This window comes from Mustela lutreola, chromosome 4 (genome assembly GCF_030435805.1).
Source record: "Mustela lutreola isolate mMusLut2 chromosome 4, mMusLut2.pri, whole genome shotgun sequence".
In the NCBI taxonomy this organism is placed as follows: Eukaryota; Metazoa; Chordata; class Mammalia; order Carnivora; family Mustelidae; genus Mustela; species Mustela lutreola.
In genome coordinates, this window is record NC_081293.1 from 50,397,780 (window position 1) to 50,419,227 (window position 21,448).

At 42.3% G+C, this 21,448-nt stretch overlaps 1 protein-coding gene across 3 annotated transcripts in view; it reads right to left on the reverse strand.

Moving 5' to 3' along the window:
- Window positions 1-1,537: 1,537 nt before the first annotated feature.
- LRMDA (leucine rich melanocyte differentiation associated) overlaps window positions 1,538-21,448 on the reverse strand; it is a 1,047,313-nt gene continuing 1,027,402 nt past the window's right edge. For all 3 annotated transcript variants that reach the window (XM_059169813.1, XM_059169814.1, XM_059169815.1), the window contains one exon: window positions 1,538-1,701. In XM_059169813.1, coding sequence (XP_059025796.1) covers window positions 1,622-1,701 — 80 coding nt within the window. In that variant the 3' untranslated portion in view covers window positions 1,538-1,621. The remainder of the gene's footprint in view (window positions 1,702-21,448) is intronic.

Below are 21,448 nucleotides of genomic sequence, written 5' to 3' on the forward strand. Positions count from 1 at the left end.
TTGAGTCCCCAAAGACTCTTACAGTAGCGACCCTCTAGTTATGTGCTGCCTATAACTTGGAGGGACTCTCTTTCAGGTTTTGCTATCCTCAATCCAACCTAATAGTAGGAGATCCAGGACAGTGAACACTTGGTCGAACAGAAGAAGCAAAAATAAATGCTCTTGTGTCAAGAGTGGCCAGCATTTCAAATGCATCCTGGAGAGAGTTCACTGGAGTGTCGGTATAGTAAATGAAATTATAGCTACCCAATGAGTACGGGAATGCTTCTTTTCCTTGTCAGATTCGTGCTGGAATTTAGCCAAAGAGACACACAAAGATCCTCTCAGGAGCTTAGGGATTTCAGTTCTGAGAGGTCCTGAGGAAAATTCAAAGGGTTTGTGCCTTCTATTAAAAACTCTCTGGGGCGCCTGGGTGGCTCAGTGGGTTAAGCCTCTGCCTTCAGCTCAGGTCATGATCTCAGTTTCCTGGAATCGAGCCCCACATCGGGCTCTCTGCTTGGAGGGGAGCCTGCTTCCTCCTCCCTCTCTCTCTCTGCCTCTCTGCCTACTTGTAATCTCTCTGTCAATAAATAAAATCTTAAAAAAAAAAAAGATTTGGTCTGATGGGTATTTTCTGTGGTCCTTACTTTCTTTTTTAACTTCCTGACCCATCACCCTATTTTCCTTACCTCACTATCTTTACATAGCACCAGAAGGAAGAAGCCAGCTCCAAACTACAAATACAGCCCCGGGTATGGCTGGGCATGTGCGTGGCTGAAAATGAATAAATACACACATATATAAATCCCAGTCCTTGGTACAACCAGAGCCTGGTGCTGGGAAAGACGGCTGACCCTGCTTAAGATTCAGGGCAAGAAATGGATTTAGAAATACACAAAAGAAGACCGAGTCCATGCTTTTACAGTCCGGGATTTGGGGAAAGCGATTCACTCCAGTACAGGAAGTGGAACAACACAAAGCCAGCCATAAATGTCCAAGCGGGCTGAGAACTTATACCCTCTGTTCTCTGAAAGACCACAAACCAGAATGCACCGCTCAGAACAAAGAAAGATGCTAAAGGACAGTGTATGTTGCAGGGGGTGGGGTGAGCGGCTGTGCAGAATGGAAGGGATTAAAGTTTAAGGTGAATAAGGGAGGGCAGCCTTTCTCTAAACTGTGACTATTTCACTAAAAATCAACCCACGGCACTAAGGCATCAGAGGGTTGTCTACTCAGTAAGCAAGCTGAAGACAGTCTCTCTGGCTGGACCACGGCCAGTGAGCATGCTCAGGGAGGCCCCAGGTGTGACCTCTGCTCCCCTGTGAGCAGTGGAGGGACCAGGCAATCTATCATGGTGTTCCTCCTGTCAGCCCTGGTGCTTCGCCGCCGCTGTCTGTCACCCTAGTGGATGAGACCTGCTTAAGGGCATTCATGTCAATCTCTATGTGGCCATTCAGTCTAAAGCAGAAGGATGATCTTGACAGGCCTGGCAAAGTCAGCAGAAGGTACCAGAAGCTGAAGTCATAGCCTTCCCACAGAGATGCAGCGTGGACCACTGTTTTTTCTTTAGCTTTTCCTTTATTTTTACTTGCCTTTTTTCTTTTATTCTTATGACACAGGCTAAAGCATACAGAACTTGCCATCAGAGCTGGTCATCTCGGATAAACCTGTTGCCCTCCGAGTTTTTCCCGTAGTAAACATAGCGACACTTCCCCAGGACACCTGCAAAGAAAGGGAAACACATCTTCAGAGGTGGTGCGATGAGTACAGCAAGGAAGCACGGTGCAGAAAAGCAGATACACAACATGGTCCCTGATCCAGTGGGTGGCAGCAAATGGATTAAGCCCCAGAAGGGAAGGACCCTACTGTCTTGTCCTCAGAGTTGACACTCCAATAAAATGTCACCAGAGCACAGGCTTCTCAGAATAACATGTTCCCTGCACAAATTCTTTTCCACCTTTTCTAGTTTGGCCAGATACTCCTCAAAATAAAGCATAAGCCTTTCTTTAAGTTCCCTTAGTAGAGTTTCTAAAAAGGGAAAATTAAGACTTTTAAGATAGGTCCTACCCAAGCAAAAGATGTAAAACGATTTTTCCAGAATGTGACTCTTTTCAAGTCCTTCATCACGAATCAAGATTATGTCCTTCCAGGGCACATGCACCCGAATGTTTATAGCAGCAATGTCTACAATAGCCAAACTATCGAAAGAACCTAGATGTCCATCAATAGATGAATGGATAAAAAAGATGTGGTATATATACACAATGGAATACTATGCAGCCATCAAAAGAAATGAAATCTTGCCATTTGTGACAACATGGATGGAACTAGAGCGTATCATGCTTAGTGAAATAAGTCAAGCAGAGAAAGACAACTATCATATGATCTCCCTGATATGAGGAAGTGGTGATGCAACATGGGGGCTTAAGTGGGTAGGAGAAGAATCAATGAAACAAGATGGGATTGGGAGGGAGACAAACCATAAGAGACTCTTAATCTCACAAAACAAACTGAGGGTTGCTGGGGGGAGGGGGTTTGGGAGAGGGGGGTGGGGTTATGGACATTGGGGAGGGTATGTGCTATGGTGAGTGGTGTGAAGTGTGTAAACCTGGCGATTCACAGACCTGTACCCCTGGGGATAAAAATACATTATATGTTTATAAAAAAAAAAAAAAGATTATGTCCTTCCAGGGAGAATCTCCCAAATCCCAGGAGGCATCAAATACATCTGGGTGATCAAGGAACAGTGTGGTGTTGACAAAACGCCACATGGAAATCAACAAGAGCCTCCAGCATTAAAGGGCTTCTTCTTCCCTTTTTTTTAGGTTCGCTCCACACCCAGTGTGGAGCCCAACACAGGGCTCAAAACCATGACCCTGAGATCAAGACCTGAGCTGAAATCAAGAATTGGACTCTTAACTGACCAAGCCACCCAGGCACCCCAAAAGGGCTTCCTTTAACAGGAAGCCTGAAGTGAATTCTCATGTTGGAATACCATTGATATTCATCTTTAGTTTTATTTTAAATAATTGAGTGGTTCCACGTGCAGTTTTTGTTACATTCAAGGAAATTGTAGGAGAGTTCAAGTATGAAAAATACCTCTAGAATAGGGCCAAATCTTTTAACCAACTCAATATTTATTCTAAATATCCATAAGAAGTCACCTGCCACAGTTATTATGAAAGCTTTGTATGATCATTAAGGGAAAATCATTTTTTCTCCAAGAAAACATTTATAATTACAGTTTGCTTTTTGCTGTATTGCTTTTCTTCGTCTTAGAACAAGTAACTTAAAACTCAGCTTCACAGAGTTGTCTTATTACTGAAAATACTTGAGTCTCCCAAGTGTGCATAACCAGAAAAAAGCAAAGAAATGTCCATAAAACATTAATTCAAGAGCCATAAATCTACCTGTAAAAATAGCTACCTATATGCATAATTATTTTTTTCTATCAGTCTGTTAGTGTGAAACCAACAATCATCATCTATTCTTCATTTGCGGTAAATTAGCACTTGAAATTATCCAGCTTCTTCACAGCAGACGTTCTAAGGAAATATTTTGGTGATCCTACAAGATATGATTCTCTACTACGGAACTTCAAATATTATTCTTAATGAAGGATTAAAAATGGCTCTTAGAAACTTTTAAGGACAGGGCAGATGCTCCCTGGTTTGGATGGCTTGGGACAAAGTCGGGAAGTCCCAGGATCACAGGATCTCTTGAGAGTGGGCCAAAGGGAGAGGATGGCATTGTTTCATGGCCTCAGTCCGGTCTTAGCCTTGCTCTCATTACTTCTGTTTATCACGTTTCCGCGAACAAGGTTACTGCAGACCCGTCTTCCCCCTTAGCCAGGCTTTCCCCTTGGCCCCAATCCCTAGTTTCTGCTTTTCAGAAATTAGGTGTTTGGAAACACTGAGCTTGGATAAGACCTCCTTGAGACCTTTCTTGGGGCTAGAAATTATTCCACTGGCTGTTGGCAGCTCTGAGCCGCTCCCTTTATTATACTGCTTCATGGAGCACCTGTGACTGGACTAACATTGTCACCAATGCTGGGAGCTGGCCTGTTGGTCAGGCTTAGCCGGTCAGGTTCTGTTCCAGGAGCAGTATCCCTTACAGACCTGGGTATGAGTGCCTCAGATGTTTCTGCCAATCCACCAAGGGACTTCTTGAACCTAATTAACTCAAATAAACCCTAAGAATCTGGAAGGATGAGACCAAGGGATGTTAATTACTTTCTATAGCACCAGGACAGCATGAATTTTTACAAAAAGAAATGGATAGGGCTGTCAGATACCATAAAGAACATAGTCTTTCTCTTGAATAAAAGAATGAAAGTCAGACATGCGTGCGTGCACGCACACGCACACACATGCATGTGCACACCCACACACCATGCCCTAGCGGGTGCATTCTCTCCAGTAAACCCTCCAGTACGTTCAGAGATTGAATTTCTTTCCTCTATCCTCTCTCCTTGGTAACCGTCAACTCCAGACCTTGCCTAGCTACAACCTGGATGTCGAGTGCCATTCTGGAAACAAGCTGGCTACCCCTGGAACGTGGGCTGGAGTGTGGAGGGAGGGAGATGAAGGGTTCTGAGCCCTGTTCCCCAGGCCTTCCTTCTGGTCGGCACTGATGAAAGACCTTTTTAAGGCCTGCCCTGTTCCTTGGGGCCTGGAAGCAAGAATGTTTATAGACGTCCTGGTGAGAGAGGGCTGTTTGATGAATACAGGAGACTGGCGAGGTGTCAGAGCTTGGAGAATGAGGCAAGGACATGAGGTATTAATATTGTCAATGATCTCTTGACAGGAAAAAAGATACCGCACTCACCGTCAGATTTAAATAGGCATCAAGTGCATTGATGACAAAAGGGCAGACTTCAAACAAAGGGCTGTGTGGTGGGGAGTAGAGCTAGTCTCTGTGCTGGCAATAACCTGATCTGAAGAGACACTGTCAGGGCTAGAGACAGGCCCAGGATTGTGTGCGGTGACAGAAAACAGAGATGCTGACAGAGATACCAGTGCCATATTATGCCAAGGATATTCTAACACTGTCTGCTGTGCTAACGAAAGCTGACATCACTCCCTATCACTTGGGGTCTTCTCCGCCTGCTCCTGCAGAGTGGTTCTCCCCAGACATCATTACAAAACTCTCTGCTCGGAGTTCCTGGCAGCCCTGTTCTGTCAGAGCACTTGGGGTCAAGAGGCCTAAGGATAACCTCAGTCAATCTAAATTTGGACTTTGCAGGAGGAGCGCACTCATCCCCCGGTATCTCGGCTACTTGAGGTGATCAGAGCGCCAATGTGTGAGGAGCTGTCACCTTGAATCAAATCCTTACAGGGAAGGCACCCCATCTGTGGGCTGCTCCGGGAAGGCACAGGGACGGCCTGCCAGCCAAAAATGAGATCCAGCCGCTGGTGTTCTCCTGGGGAGGAAGGTGGTCTGGCTAGTGACAGTTAAAATCGGCTGAAATTTTTGAACTCGCGCCACCTACAGTGGTTTAAACTAAGCAAGTGTTGCCTCCGTTGAGAATCCTACCCGAGTGCACAGTTGGGCTCACATGGGACATTAGTGTTCCAAAAAATAAACAAACAAACAAATACATAAAATTAATAAGGGAGGGAAAAAAAAATCAACCCCACAATCCCATGTGTGGCCATAGGATTTTATCCTTCCTGAAGATTATTTGTAAAATAATGGCATGTGCTTATAAATTAAGCGAGGTGGCAGCATGTTTCTCTCTTCCCGGCCTCCCCGTGGCCCTCTTCTCCTGTCGTGGCAACTGCCATAAACTGTGAAAATTACAGAGGGAACAGTTTGCTCGCAAAGAACATTTTGACAGGGAGGCGCTCCGAGGCTGGAATTTGGGAACCCGCTGGTTGTGACTCAGTAGGCGGTGGCTTCGGCGTACATCTGTAATGCATTCACTTGTTTGTATCTCCTCGAACTATAACGTCTTGGGACTGCAGGGGGAACAACACATTTAATGGCATATGTAGTGTTTTTAATTAAAATATCTGGCTTTGGCCATAAGAAGTGAAGCCGGCTTGCCGTGTGTCAGGCCGACATGTATCTGTCTGTGTGGAGGGTTTCTTTTCAGGGTCCCTGAAAAATGACAGTGTGCTGTCCCCTGGGGAATCTTCTTGTGCCAAATGAGACTCCTAATTTTTCTTAAGTAGCCAGCTCTCCCATCACCATAAGCTTTTAAAACTATAATTATGAAAAAAATGTATTGGGAAGAATCTGTTTTAAAGAGGTCCTTTATCTTTTAAATGTTTCCCCCTCTGGAATGGATGTTCTAATTACGCAGGTTAAGTTATGACCTTGGGGCTGCCTGAGGGGCGAGAAGCAGCGTCTTTTCTTTGGATGCAAGTCTGTGATGTCGGGGCATTACCAGAGACTGTGCCGGGCAAGACCCTCAGAGTCCCCAAGTAGAAATGCCTTGTACCCTCATGCGGGGTCCAACAAAGACTCTGGGCTCCCTGATCCCCTGGACGGCCTTACCTTTCCAGTTGCATTTTGCTGTTTATTGATTAAGGAGAGGTAGAAGACCTGTATTTAAATCCAGCTCTACCCCTAATGGTTATGTGACCATGTCCATGTCCTTTGTCCTTACTGGGCTGCATTCCCCATTCGTAAAACGAAGGCAAGGGGCCAGATAATCTTGGAAGTTCATGCTAGCTCTGAAATAAGTGATTTAGTATTTTCAAATGCTTCCCTTATGAAGACAGGGACATCAGATCCAATACTGCCCGAGGGAGAAGGCAAATCCAATGGTCAGTTAATCAAAAATTTGATTTCAACTAAGTTAGCTCTTGAAACTCATCCAGCCCACATTCCCATAATATATAGAAGTGGAGATCTGCTGGCCCTCAAAATCCCCCAGTAAGGACGTTCCATTTACTTCTGTGTGGCCTGGATTCCACACTCAGTGCTGGGACATGCTTTCTGCAAACTACCCCATGTCCTGTTAAGCTTTGATATGAGCCTGTTAACTTACCAACTTTAGATTCAACAGAGCTCAACTCTAAATATCAGAGTAAGTGGGTGGTCATTTATATCTTAGTTGTGGAATAATAGTCTAGACACACACAAACATATGAATACAAAAACTTATTTGATGATGGAGTACAGGTTGGGCCAATAAATTCATATTTGTAAAATTAAGTAAAAAGTATCAATGCTATTATCAATATGAGCATTAGTTTTAGTAATCATCATTTTAAATGTTATTATCACAAATGTAATTATAGCTGTGTAATGACAAACAGATTTTGATCCAGTGATTTTGATGACTAGGAACTTGCCATTAGACTGCACTGTGGAACAGGCAAAGGACAGAGGATTGGCTTTTCATGGAACTCCTGTTCTCCAATCTGTAAAAGGAAGGAAGGAACTAGACCCTTCATGGCCTCTGAAAAATATGACGACAGTGTTGTGAGGAAGCGGGAAAGAGTATCTGGAGAGTCTTTCTGGTCCACTGTAGAAGGTTCTAGAACTATGTTTCCATGTGTCCTGTACCTGTTCCATTTCCATGTGTCCTATACATACCTGTGAACATGTCACCTCTACAATACCTCCTCCTCCCCAATCTCTAGAGCCCAGTGGCTGAAACAGTACAGAGGAAGTGTTCATTAAATGCTTGATGACTAGATAGATTAATACCACTGAAATTATTACCTATACACAACTTGAACAGAATCCACGAAGTTAGGAATCTCAGTTACTGAACACTCATACCTTAGCCTCTGCTGAGACTACATGTCTAAAACGTCTTAACAAGAAGGGGGCAAAAGGACAGAAGGCAACAGTCTCAATTCCTAAACACCAAGGTTGTTTTTATGCTGAACACTTTCCTCCCACAGTAACAAAGCAATCACAATATCTGGCTAGAGAGAGGGAAGCGAAGTGAATGTTATCATCCAGCCTTAAGAGCTGTAAACATCATACACGGAGAAGGACATTCCCCAGAAAGCACATTCCTCAGTCTTTGGTACATGTGGGCCGTGAGTTAACTGGGAGATGGAAGGGAATAAATGCCCATGTTTTATGATCTTGAGAAGTGGCTGGAGCAACAGTCGGAGGTCAGCCTGTGTGATGTGCTCTCAGCTCCACTGCGGATATCAGACCGGATTCAGCAGAGTCTGCAAAATTACAGGCTCCTAGCGAAACATCCTCCTTTAGGGTCAGCTACTTAAAGACTAAGGCAAAATGGAAAGAAGAGAGATTGCAGAAAGGTCTTAAGGGAAGGGGTTGCTCGGGAGTTGTTTTTGTAGAAGGAGGACAAAGCCCCTCCTCCACACCACATCGGGCAGATTTCGCCTTGGCTGGCAGGCTCCTCGGAGAAGCCTCAGGCTGGGGAGAAAAGGGGAAAGGCTCTCTACCCTGGAGACAGTAGAGACATAAAAGGAAAAAGTGAGAGACTTCCTTCTCAAACTAGCTGAGTGCGATTTTAGGCAAGTGTCTCAGTTTTACAATCTGCTTCTTGGGTTGGAAGCTGGTGCCATGGTTGTGCAATGCTTGCTAATCCCAAAAACATGTGCAAGGGCTCCCACTGTCCCCTCCATCAACCAGGGGCACATGGTCCTTACTGACTACCACCTCAAACAGCGCCATGCAAGGGATGTCCCCCAGTCTCTCAAATGAGCACATTCTGGAACTCCTCTCCTTTATTATACAAAACAACCCCAAGAGGGGTAGGAGCAGCCCTGCTATGCTGCCCTGAGATATGGCTGTGGTCGACACTTGAATTCTGCTGTTTTGACCCCAAGGATGCTTTGACTTCATACTTATGAATATAAACAAGGAGACTAGCCTGGTAATTTTTTTCTTTGAGAAAGCATTACTTATTCAGGGCAAACTCCATTTAGCCAATTTAATTCCTTAATTTTTAAATGCAAAGTTAAACCCTATCCTATGTTGCACATTTTGCTTCCATTTTGTCTAGTTTATTTTCAATGGAATCAACTCTTTTCCACGTACTTTTTACAACAAAGCTAAATTTCTCAGCTTTTGCCCAATATCAAAGTTCAGCGGTCAGAGCTTCTAAATCTCAGAGTCATCAATTTTTATAAAGTCACATTACCTAAATACAATTTTGTAGATCTGAGTTGTGACAGGAAGACTTGTGCCTTCTTTTAAAGTTTAGTCAACTCACTTTATTGCGTGTAGTTTTGGTTTGTTTCAATTTTACTTGGTTTTCATTATTTCTACCACAGCTAATTTCTCCCTGTGAATTTGCACCTTTTTCAATATACCAACAAGATATAAATCTTGGTCAGTTGTTTATTTGTTTGTTTGGTTGGTTTTTGTCCATTATAAATTACATTATGTGAGGTTTAGTTGCTGTCAGTTATATTTTGGACTGGCTCTTCCTACGGGCAATGCTTATTGTCAGTTAAAGTAAATGATAGTTTTTATTCATTTCTTAGCACAAAGAGTATGCAGGACAACGATCAATACTCTGGATCCATGACAGAATCTGAATGGTGGGGTCCTGACATGCTGCATTCTACCAAGCACCGGTCAAAAAACAAAACAAAACAAAAACCACAGCATGGACCACAGCATCCAAGGTCTGGATGCATCCACATCCTGAAAGAAAGCTGACCCCAAATGCCAGGCCACCTATCCCTTGAGAAGAGGGCACTTGGTCCCAGTGCTCATTCCTCTAGGGAGACCTAGTGGGACGTTAAACTTTGCACTGAGAGAGAAGAGATTACATACATTTGCTTACACAAATGCTGGGCCTTGTCAAGCCTCACCTGCATGTTTGCAAGGAAGGAAAAAGCCAGGGAGGGAAACCAGTCAGCAGAGAAAGGATCTTGGCAAAACCTGCACTGAAGGTGATAGGAATGCAAGGCTGAGACGCCAGCCTCCCCGCCTGGGGGAGGCTGCACAAGTGTTCACGTGACTGGGCAGACAGGTTGATGTGTGACAAGCCTGAGCCTGTGCAAAATGTGCTCTGGGCTCCCAGGGCAACTGAAATGAGGCTTGTCGTTTTAGGCCAAGGGAAGGAGGTAGGAAAGGGGGAGAAAAACCAGTTTTGCCCTCATAGAATCTGCTAGTGGGAGATGTAAAAGCTGGTCCAACTCCTAGAAAAAACTGAACCTTTAAGAGGATCCTCCGTAACCTGCTCCACTGTTCCACCTTGAGCCCCTGGTCCCTGCCCTCAGGTTGCAGGCGCCATGGCCTTGTCCAGACCTCACCCGGCCATTCAAAGTCCTTTCTACATAGAAGAAATATTAGGCTGATAGAATGAAAAGTTATGTGGCAGCAGATGTTTCCATTGTGTGAATCCTGGAAAGGAAACAGTCAACGCGCTTTTCCTCAGATGTCACTGCTTTTTAAATTGTGTTGTACTGGGATTGTTCAGGTAGACAGAGACGGATGGGAAGAATCCCAGTCTGAGGGTGGGCTCACTTGTTCTTTTTTAAACATCATTAATATGATTGGATCTTATCTCTACATATGCTGTATTTCAATCAAATAGGGACATATACACATCAGAGTTCAGTGCCATAGTAAAGATTTCCTTGCTCCAACAACATCACTCCATTAAAAACAAAACAAAACAAAACAAAAAACCTGCTGACTCTTCTTAGTAATCCAAATTCTTGGTTTTTCTTCTCAGTTTACGTCTTTTTTGTGTTTGTTAAAATGAAGCCAGAAAGTTTTTATTCCAACTTCCTAAATGATGATTTATTTGTACACTCTCCTAAGAATACTCTATTTTGCTATTCTTCCTAGCAAGCTTAAACAAAGAATAGAATACTTTTGTTTAAAATTATTTCTTTAATGGTACTGAAGAATTTGCATGGAGACCAAATTTAAACATCTTCATTTTAGGTCGAGTCTTTCATTTCGTAATGGTAGAAAATGAGGTTCAAAGTGGCTTCCGCAAGGTCACAGTGCCAGACCAGACGTCCATGCAGCTCTACCTGCCTAACCCAGGTATCTCTGAATCATAAGACACTGCCGTGAAGACAGTGGGGCACTCCACAGATCAGTCTGAGAAAGGCTGACTCTTACCTACTTTTCCATTGGGAGAAATGGAATCTTTAAGGCCCGTTTGGTGTGAGCACGTCCCCCTACTCCCCATCTCTGTATTCTAAGTGGGGTTTAATGGATCTGAGATGGGCTGGGTTCCAAAGTGCGTGCCAAGATGGAATGCAAATCAGCTCAGATTCATGAAGTTCCCTTCCGTGCTGCTCACTGATGGATGTCACGTAACCCAAGCTGTCAGTCAAAGTGGACAGTGGCCAAGTGGTATGGCCTCATTTTTCCTTCTCGGTGTTCTTTTTTCTTCTTACTGAAGAAAACTCAGAAATCTTTCAGACAGGAGAGAGAGAGAGAAAGAAAGGAAAAGTTCACCCCTTTGTCACCTCCACCATTTCCACCATTATGTCCACATTCATTTTTTCCATCTCCCATCTGAAGTCAAGAGCATTGCCACTAGAGGGCAGCATGAATTTAGGAAAAAAAGCAGTTTTCTTGGGAAAGAAAAAAAAAATGATGGCAACTATTCAGGAAGGGCCATTAAAGCCACACTGTGCTTTTGGTCACCAATTATAGGTTCTGTAATGATCAATATGTCACGTTTGCTCAATCTATGCTGACGGCTTTCTGGGAGTGGGGCTACCAAACACCCCCCACTTTTGGATTCCTCTAGCTCTATTTCCAAGACTGATTCTTTTTGCCCTCAGTTGCTGTAATTCATCCTCCAGGCTCAGGAGTTGGGGATGTTTACATAATACCGGCATAAGTGTAAAGAAGTATGCAAACTAATGAACAAAGACAAATTCCTGAATATCCTAGAAAAATACCATTTTCATTGCAGAAATCCAAAAGAAAATATGCCACCCAATGGCTTGGCACAAAAGGGAGAAAACTCAAAAATAAGACAAAATAAAACTGGATCAATAAAATATACAAAAGTTGTGTATATGCCATCCACACAGATCATGACGGCCCCAAACCCTCCCAACTATCATCTTCCCTCTTAGAGTACCTGGTCCAGACTAATCAGAATAGAGAGGCAGCAGGCGCCTGGGTGGGTTTGTCAGTTAAACATCTGCCGTGATCCCAGGGTCCTGGGATCGAGCCCTGCACCAGCCTCTCTGCTCGATGGAGAGTCTGCTTCTCCTTCTTGCTTTCCCTCTGTGCTCTCTCTCTCTCTCAAATAAATAAAATCTTTAAAAATAAAAAAAAAAGCAAAGAAAAAGAAAGAAATGAAGAAAATAAAGAAAAAAGAGGCAGAAACAACTCAAATAAAAAGAAAATAATAATTTCAGCTTCTCTTTGACTACCATTTGGTGCCTATTATTAATCTCTGGTACATAGATCAGTGTTTATTTTCATGGCCTGACAGCAAATGACCAACTTCCTTTAGGAGAAATGAGGCATTTGTGGGTTTCTAGGGATTCCAAGTTTATCATTATTTATTAAAAATTTAAAAAAAAACAGCAATAAATGTATGACATTCTAGGGCATGACATTTTGAATGAAAATTTTTTAGAGTTAAAATAAATGAGTAGATTAAATCCGAGAAGAGAGTACACAAAAATCGGTGTTACTAGATGAGGGGAAGGAGCGCTGAGCACAGGTATGGCTCTCCATCTCAGCTAAGAGACCTTTCTTAAGAGACCAGGTGGTCAGCTAAGCACACATAAAATGGCTCTCACGCACTTTCTTCCCATACACTTTCTTTCTTCATGTAACAGTCATGTGATTGACTAGCCACTAGGGGAATGTTGGGTTCCAGTTAATTAATTAAATTATCTCATTAACTCGTGGATAACTAGAAACCTTTCTGAGTTTGCTCTCCTACATCAACACTACGTAAAACGAAAGTCAGCTTCCTCGTCTTACCAGGTATATCACAGTGGCCACGAATGAGTATTTCTCTGAGTATCTACAGTGAAGATGATATAGTTTAGAACCTTAGCTGGGGTGGGAAGACTGCTCACTGAACGTTTCTCAAGGTCTTAAGATCTCCTTTATATATGAGCTCCAAAAGGGCAGAGATGACAACTTTTCATCCTTGGTTCAAGAGGCCCAGAGAATGTAAGCACTCAATAGATTTTTTTTTTTTTTTTTTTTTTTTTTTTTAGTTTGGAATAAATGAAAGAATCCTAGGATGCAACTTGCCCTTGCACCAGAATCACCTGGAAGTTTGATAAAAACAGATGCTTAGCCCCATCCCCAGAGTTTCTGATTAGTGGATCTGAGACAGGGCCAAGAATTTGCATTTTTGTTAGTTCCCAGGTAAGAGTGATGCTACTAATTAGGGGACCCCACTTTAGCAGACACTATTCTAGGACAACCCAAAGGGGCTCCTTTTTCCTTTTTTAAAAGTAGCTTTTATTGACATTAGCTTTTATTCTTATAAAGTTAAGATCACTCAGATTCAGAGTCAGAAAACCTCGTGGACTGACGGTCCTAGTGTATTGAGTTTTAGTAAATACAGTTACTGTCTCCAAACAGCAGTCTGAAAACCAATGGCACCTAAAGTTAATAACAACAATAATTATTATAATAGTTGCTCTTTAACAAGAAAAAAACATAAAAGTTTAAATTTAAGTAATGTGTACACTATATTAAAAGAAGAAAATTTTGTTGGATAAGGAGGGTAGAACTGAACCTGGAAACCATAATTTATGAAGTATAGGAAAACAAAAAAACGTGCAGAAAAATTTCCCAGAAAGTCTTTAGCTTTCCTCTAAAAGGACAGAATCTTAAATGAACAAATCAGAGCAGTGGGGGTCCTCCTGCAGAGTCTGAATGGGAATTTTGGCTTTGCTCTCAAGCACAAATTTGCTTTTGGGTTTCAGATCTGCTTCTATTAGAAAGCTTACATCAAAAGGAGGGAAACATCCACAGTTCTGTCTAGTTCTTCAGGCTAAATTTTCTCAAGAGAGTCATTGAAAATAAAGACAAGTGGCTTTTTTTTTTCCTTTAATTCTTCTTCAAGCTGCAAAAAAAGAACCTCTCAAATAAAATTAAGCAGACCCAGTAACAACTAGGTTTGTCATAATTCAAACTCTGCAAGGATTAGGGGAAAGACCTTCCTTCTTGGGCCCATTAGTCCAGCCTCCATCTGCCCTTCATTAGAATCCAAACAAACTTTTCCTGTACTGATATTACTATAATCTTTCCTAATTCCAGGACACTCTAAATCGCTTTTGCCAAAAGGAAAACAAAAGGAATCTGCTGATATATGAGCTAACTGAAAGAAGTTTGCATTATAGAAAAAACAAAAACAAAAACAAAAGTATGTTGTTGCAGAAAGCACAGCATAATTCTCGGGCACTAGCAAATCTCAATACCAAATGCCAAAATATTTTCATTATTTCCTGATCTTTAACTTCCCATCCTCTAGCCTGCCTTGGAAAAATAAAAAGTCCATATATATGCTAATGCTAATGAAAGAAACTATAGGTTAAGGAAGAATTAATAGACGAAAGCAGTTTATAAGAGCAATATGAACCTCTTGTACATTTTTTTTTTAACCCAAGATGAAGACAAAGTAAACAGTAGAAGAACATATTATAAGGGCCTTCATTAGGGTCAGGCTCATTAAAATTTAATGAAGGCAGCAGAGTCTCTCCAACAATATTTAGAGGGGTGTACTTTTTACCTATCAGTGGAATGGCCTGGGTTGGAGAGACATTGCTGACAGTGGGTGGTACCAGGTGTTATCTGTCTCTGGAACATACTACTTTGATGGCTTGGGATATTACCCATTTTATTTGGCTGGCTTGAATTCGTCAGGATTCACCCTGTGGTGAGTTAACATGCCTCCATATTGAAAAAAAATTGCCCATGGGCCAATGTGAGCCTCGCACCTAATAGAATACATCTGGCTCTGACAGTTTGATGCCCAGCTCTGAGCCACATTCGGCAACACAAATTAACAGCGTAGACATTGCCCACGCTGAGCAGGAAGTAATAACCTGCTACCTGCTACTTGGCCAAAATCTCATTATAAGCCATTACCGTAATTGAGGGCCAAGACTCTGTGGATATTAGACTCCCTGAGCGCCAGTCGTTAGTTCAGCAGAAGAAAGACTCCGAATGGAGGGGGCGGTGGGGCCGACTGAGGAGAAACTGTTTTGGACCATAGAGTGAATTCCTTCTACAGGGTGCTCTGTGGCTCTGGGAGCTCTGGAAGCTGTTTCTCTTCTGCCCCAAAGTCCACAGGAACTCTTGGGGGGTGGGGTGGGGGTTCGGGACTCCTGGAAGCTGACACAATTCTTGGTAGGTCTCCAGCAATGCTATGCAATTAAAATTTGGTTTAAGTGAATACTGAGGACAGCCACAAAGGGAAGAAGAGGGCAAAAAAAAGTCAGAATTCTGAAAAGTAATAAGGGTAGAAGCTGGGGTAGAGAAAGGGGGAAGAATTACTCCAGAATTACTGTATCTATATGAGCTTTCAGTCTTCTGTAGGGGGCAAGGCCAGGCCCTTTTCCCCATAAGACTGGCCCTCTTAGTCTCTGCCCAGGGTTGGGCAGCTAGGGATGAAGTGGTGAGGGTGTGGTGGAGGGAAATAGGACAGAAGTCCAATGGATCGATCAAATGGTGCATCAATTAACCTGGTTTTGGTATCATGGGGATGGTTCTGGACTTTAGTAACCATGACAGCTATCAATAAATATCTCTTGGAAGGAGGTACAGAGGGCCAGGGAAAGGAGTAACTGAAAATACAATAAACCATCTTCAGGAAGTCCTTCTTATCCTGCTACATACAAACCCCTCCCCGGCCCCACACTTCACACACATCGCAATAAGAACCACATTCTCCAATTATGGGCGCCTGTTTATGCCAGGTTTTACCTTGGTTATACTCAGGGGTATCCTAAACCTTCTGAGTGCCAGGACTTGTCCAGAAATGACTAGAAGCCTAGTTAACAAAGCTTCCAGGGCATCCAGAAGTTTCCATCACTTCCTGTGCCATGTCTCAGTGAAAGGATCCCTGGCCTTGGAATTTTGAAAGAGTCAGTATTTGGGGCTGGGGGATAAACACGATGGTGGAGGAGAAAGGCTGCTGCTGAGCATGAGGACATCTGTGAACAGCAGGTGCACACTCGGGCCATGCTAAGACAGTCTTCCAGTCTCAGTCACGCCAGCCTCAGTGTTTCTCTTCACCTAGAGGGTTAAGCACAAGCCAGAGCCTACGAAATGGCTGCTGTTGGTACAAGTGAGGCCTTCCCTATAACTAGATCCTTCAGGAAAAAACAAATTAATCAACAGCGAGCTGAAGTGGGTTTAATGATTGCATTCTGCATACAATCAGCTTTTCCCTTTTCAAGGGCCATCAATATGTCAAGGGAAGACATATCTGAAGGATATAGCTCTTAACATCAAGGTTATCTATTCTCCGCAAGGCTCCCACTCCTTGCTGGGCTGATACTCCACGCTGCCTGTGTCTAACATTTTCATCAACTCTGCAATCAATCAAGGTAATAATGTTGTGCAAAAAATCAATTAACAACGCAATTAAACTTTCCTTATTATCTCAAAGGGCTGAAATAATACCTAAAGGGAAGATAGACTCACTGAACGCACACATCCATAATCCAATGTGAAAGTGAATTATGAGGTTGGACAGATGCAGGCATGTGCGGGTGCTGTTATTTTCCAGGGGTTATATCTCATCATGGCAGTGTATCAGTCAGCCCCAATCCCAGACCCTAAAATTCCAAATTACTTTTAAGAAATATATGATGTGCAATATCCATTTCATATTCTCTTTTAAAGATAACCCCCTCCCCTCCAAAAGAATTGAACAGCCATATTATTCAAAGACAAAATGATCTTTCAACAAGAACATAAAATATAAAAGCTATAATAACATTTACATCTGTATAGCACACATCTCTGTAAATGCAGGTCATCTATTATACATAATCTGCGAAGCCTAAGAGGCCCAGGATGCAGCACAACATTTAAAACCCAAATGTGTGAATGTGCAGACTCCTATGGGATGGCCGTGCCTTCCCCCAAGTGGAGGTCTCACCCTTGCCAGGCCACTCTCACATGCACGCACACACGTACGTGCACACATGTAGAAGCATCCAGAACAACAGAAGCATCAGTCATTTAAAATGAGAATGACTATATTATTTAGTAATTACGCTCAGCTTGCCCTGAAACACTGTCCTTAGGAATGGAGCTTTTATAGTACATGAAAGAGATGATTATTAACCTTTTGCTGCAGTGAGCACTGCGAAGGGCTTGGGATTTCACGGTGAAGTAGGATACGTAGTAGAAGAAGAGGTAAAGAGGTTCCCTGACATTTTCAGAGCTCATCTTAAACTGTTCAGGACCCACATGCAATGGTCTGGCTCCAACAAAAGACAGAAGAGGAAACCATAACCAGAAAAGGGAAGGTTAAACAGACAAACAAACAAACATCAAAGCAAAAGCCAGCAAACAAAAAGCGCTGATCAAATATTGACATTATTTGAATATCCTCTTAACTCCTGGAAATAAAACACAACACTTACAAGGATCAATATGAACAGATATCAGATGCGCATGCCCACACAAAAATCACCTCCCTACACTCGTCCTTCTCCATTATGGCACCAGAGGCTTCCCTGTGGCGGAGTGGAAGGATCTCACAGCATATAAGGAGAGCCTAGGAGATCCCTGGAAATTCATAGGCGCCAAATGAACTGATCCAGAAAGGCACAGTTCCAAATTTGGGCCTCGGAGAGTTATCCGAATCAGAACGAGGAAGGATTTCTTTATCAAACGTGTTGCTTTATCAACGTGTTGCTATGTGAACTCCAGGTTTTGGTAACACACAGCATTCTCCTAGTGGTGTGGATTTCCACATATGCCACCTGGAGTTGTGCACGCATTGGTGCTTGAAAATATCATTGCTCAACAATGAATTCCCTTTTTTTTTTTTTTGCAAGCCACTCACTTGTAACAAGGACCCATCTTCTTAAGCCAACTTTCCCCATTTTCAGCACAGCTAGGAGGCAGGACTAAGCCCCAAGTGCAGATGTACATGAACAGTAAAATGAGACAAATGCACGCGCAAGCGCTCCGTCTGTAATTTCTTATGAAAAATAAGAAAGCAAATCGTGATGTACTTTTTAGTACAGAATTTCCACAGAGAAGTGAAACAGGTTAGTGAATCCTGCCATTTCTCTAACCTTAAGGAACATAATTAATATGTTTTCATTTTCAATGACTATATTGTGTGTGTATCAACTGGAACTGCTCCTGCTGTGTATTTGATTCCACTGACGATGGGGTGGGTTGGATTTTAAATGATGTGTGAGCACTTCTGTTCTTTCCGTGCTCTGGTTTATGTGTTATTCATGACTTGCATTACAGACATGGCTGATACACAGATGTAAATGTTATTAAATCTTTTGTATTTTAGAGGCTTTGTGAAAGGCTTCTTTGTTTTCAAATAATTCTTTTAACCACCAGAAATAACCAGTAATACATGACAATGTCTTGGGAATTTTTTTTTTTTCACTGAATTTTCTGATGAGATTTTCTCCTCTTTACTGCTGTTTTTTCATCAAAATAAAAATGTGGGATAAGTGGGCAGATGGAAGGGTTACATCTTCATAGCACCAGTCAAGAACTCATTCACGTGTGTGTGCATATGGGCCTGTACAAGTGTGTGCTGTGTGTGTTTGTGGGTGCTTGTGTGTGTACTGTTCTGTTTGTGCTGTACATTATGTCATATGTGTCGTATATCTTACTTTGGTCTGTGGGCATCTAGAGGATGATGGTGTTCTAGGGGCACGTGGTGTGTACGTGGGTGTGAATATGTTGACATCATTATGCTGGATCGGAACTCAAAGTTGCCAATTCTTAACTGCCTGCCAAGGAAGCAGTTTCCTCACTGCATTTTGGTTATTTGGCATAATTTTAATCTGTTTTTCACTTTGCTCCATCCTCTTCACATTCCTTAGGATTTCAACCGAAACGTGGCGGAGGATAAACCTCTTCCTACAGACAGCACTTGATCAGTCTGTGCCTCTTACTGGCTCACTTTTCTCCATTGATTTTAAATTTAAATGATGCTCCGAGGCTGAGCCGTGCACCTCCACAAATATAGCTGACTTCACTGAAGGAGGTCAGGAAAGACAGAGATGTGTGTTTCAGTCCTGAGGTTAGGAGCCCGACTTCAAAGAGCTCTAAAAGGAGAGTAGGCTTGGGTCCTCTCCCATCCTCAGGGCAGTTGGGGGTACCTGCCTGATTTCAGATGTGCCCTTTTTAGAAGCACAAGAAAGGTCGTCTCAACTCGGGGAAATGTGGAGGAGTCCAAAGATCAGGTTCTAGCTCCGGGTCTATAGTCTGTGTCTTGTGCAACTTGTTCAATTGGTCCAGACCTTGGTTTCTTAGTGTCTGGAGAAAATACTTCTTACTTCTGTCCTAATAATATAATCCCTATTATCCTCTACATATATTCTCTATGCTGTGCATAGGTCATATGGTTGACACAAAGATGGAGACCTTTCTCTTTCCGTGTCTTTTCCTTTTCTTGGTTTGTCCCCTTCCCTCCTAGAATATCTATGGTCCTCATACTCCCTTTTTCCTTTTTATGGGTTTCAACTATAGAGTTAAAATATAACAGTCTTGAGACACCTGGGTGGCTCGGTAAATTAAGCACCTGCCTTCGACTCAGGTCATGATCCCAGGGTCTTGGGATAGAGTTCTGCATCAGGCTCCATGCTCAGTGGAGAGCCTTCTTCTCCCTCTGCCTGATGCTCTCCCTGCTTGTGTGCTGTCTCTCTCTTAAAAAAAATATCTAACTGTCTTCTTTCAGAAGCATGTCCCTCCACACTTTTTCTAGGAATCAACTAGTTTTCTGACCACTAACTCACATGAGGATATTAACCATTGACAATGAAACAGAGTTTCATCACTTTGATAAAATATTTTAAAAACAGACACACTAAAAACTAGATGAACTGAATGACTCTTGAATGGAATTTAGGCAAAGCAAATAAGTGGGGAAACACTATGTGCCAGGAACAATCCATGATACCCAAAATGAAGAAGAAAAGGAAAGAAAGGAAGAGATTCTTTTTATATTTGAGGAGCTGACAGGCCAGTAAGGGAGATGACTTGTCAAATAAAAATAACGGCAATAAAATTTGCTGTAATAATATTATGTACAAAATGTTATGCAAACATAGAATAAAGATTAGCTCTACCTTTGGGAGTGATGGGGTGAACAGCAAGCATTTAAAAAACCATTTTCTCTATGTGTATTTCTCTTTTTACTTAACTCACAGACATATTTGTTGTTAATAAGTTATATAATACAGGAGGCATATTTAAAACCTTATTACTCCTCTCAAGACTTCCATGAACACCTGATATACAGTGACTCCCCAGATTTCCTGCAGAAGAGATATAAATATAGGCATATACGTATAGAGATGACAGAGATGTAGGTATAGATGTAGGTATACAGATATACGGAGATACAGCTATAGACAGTATAGATGTAGACATAGGCATACAGATATATAGAGCGTTGATATAGGTGTGTGTGTGTGTGTGTGTGTACACATACATCATACATATTATACAGATATGGATGTATGGGTGTAGATGAAGGCCAAACTGCTAAGTAAAAATGCAAGGAACCAAGAAGTACATAAACTTTTAGATAAGAAAGAAGTAAAAATAAGATTAAAAAAAACAAAATAGGGGCACCTGGGTCGCTCAGTTGGTTAAGCAACTGCCTTCGGCTCAGGTCATGATTCTGGAGTCCCAGGATTGAGTCCCACATCAGGCTCCCAGTTCCATGGGGAGTCTGCTTCTCCCTCTAACCTTCTCCCCTCTCATGTTCTCTCTATCTCTCAAATAAATAAATAAAATCTTTAAAAAAAATAAACACACCTCTTCATCTATGTTTTACAAAAAGAAATATGGGGGGGGGGATAAGCCACAGACTAATAAGAACAGCTAAATGTAGTGGGAGAGTGAAAATAGGGTGGCAGGCATCAGGATGGAGCTGAGACTTCTCTGAAAATATCTCCTTATTGTCACATATTTCACATACTCAAAAACAAATATAAAAGGGTAGAAAAAACAAACCTTAAAACTGAATACACTTGGAGGAAAAAAATGAACCTAACTGCATATCAAATCAATAACATAATGACACAAGAAAAGAAAGTCGGGTAATTTTGGAACACTGTACTTCAAATGCACATCTGAGTGAGATATAGTCTGAGGGAGAAAAATACAAGCAGCAATGAAATCTTGAGCTTTACTTAGTAGGCTTATTTCTGTTAGTGTTACTGCTGTTATAATTCTCTTTTTTTCTTATTACGTCTTGTTAGTCACCATTAGTTTTTGATGTAGTGTTCTGTAATTTATGGTTTGTATATAACACCCAGTGCTCCATGCAATACGTGCCCTCCTTAATACCCATCACTGGACTAACCCATCCCCCCACTTCCCTCCCTCTAAAACCCTCAGT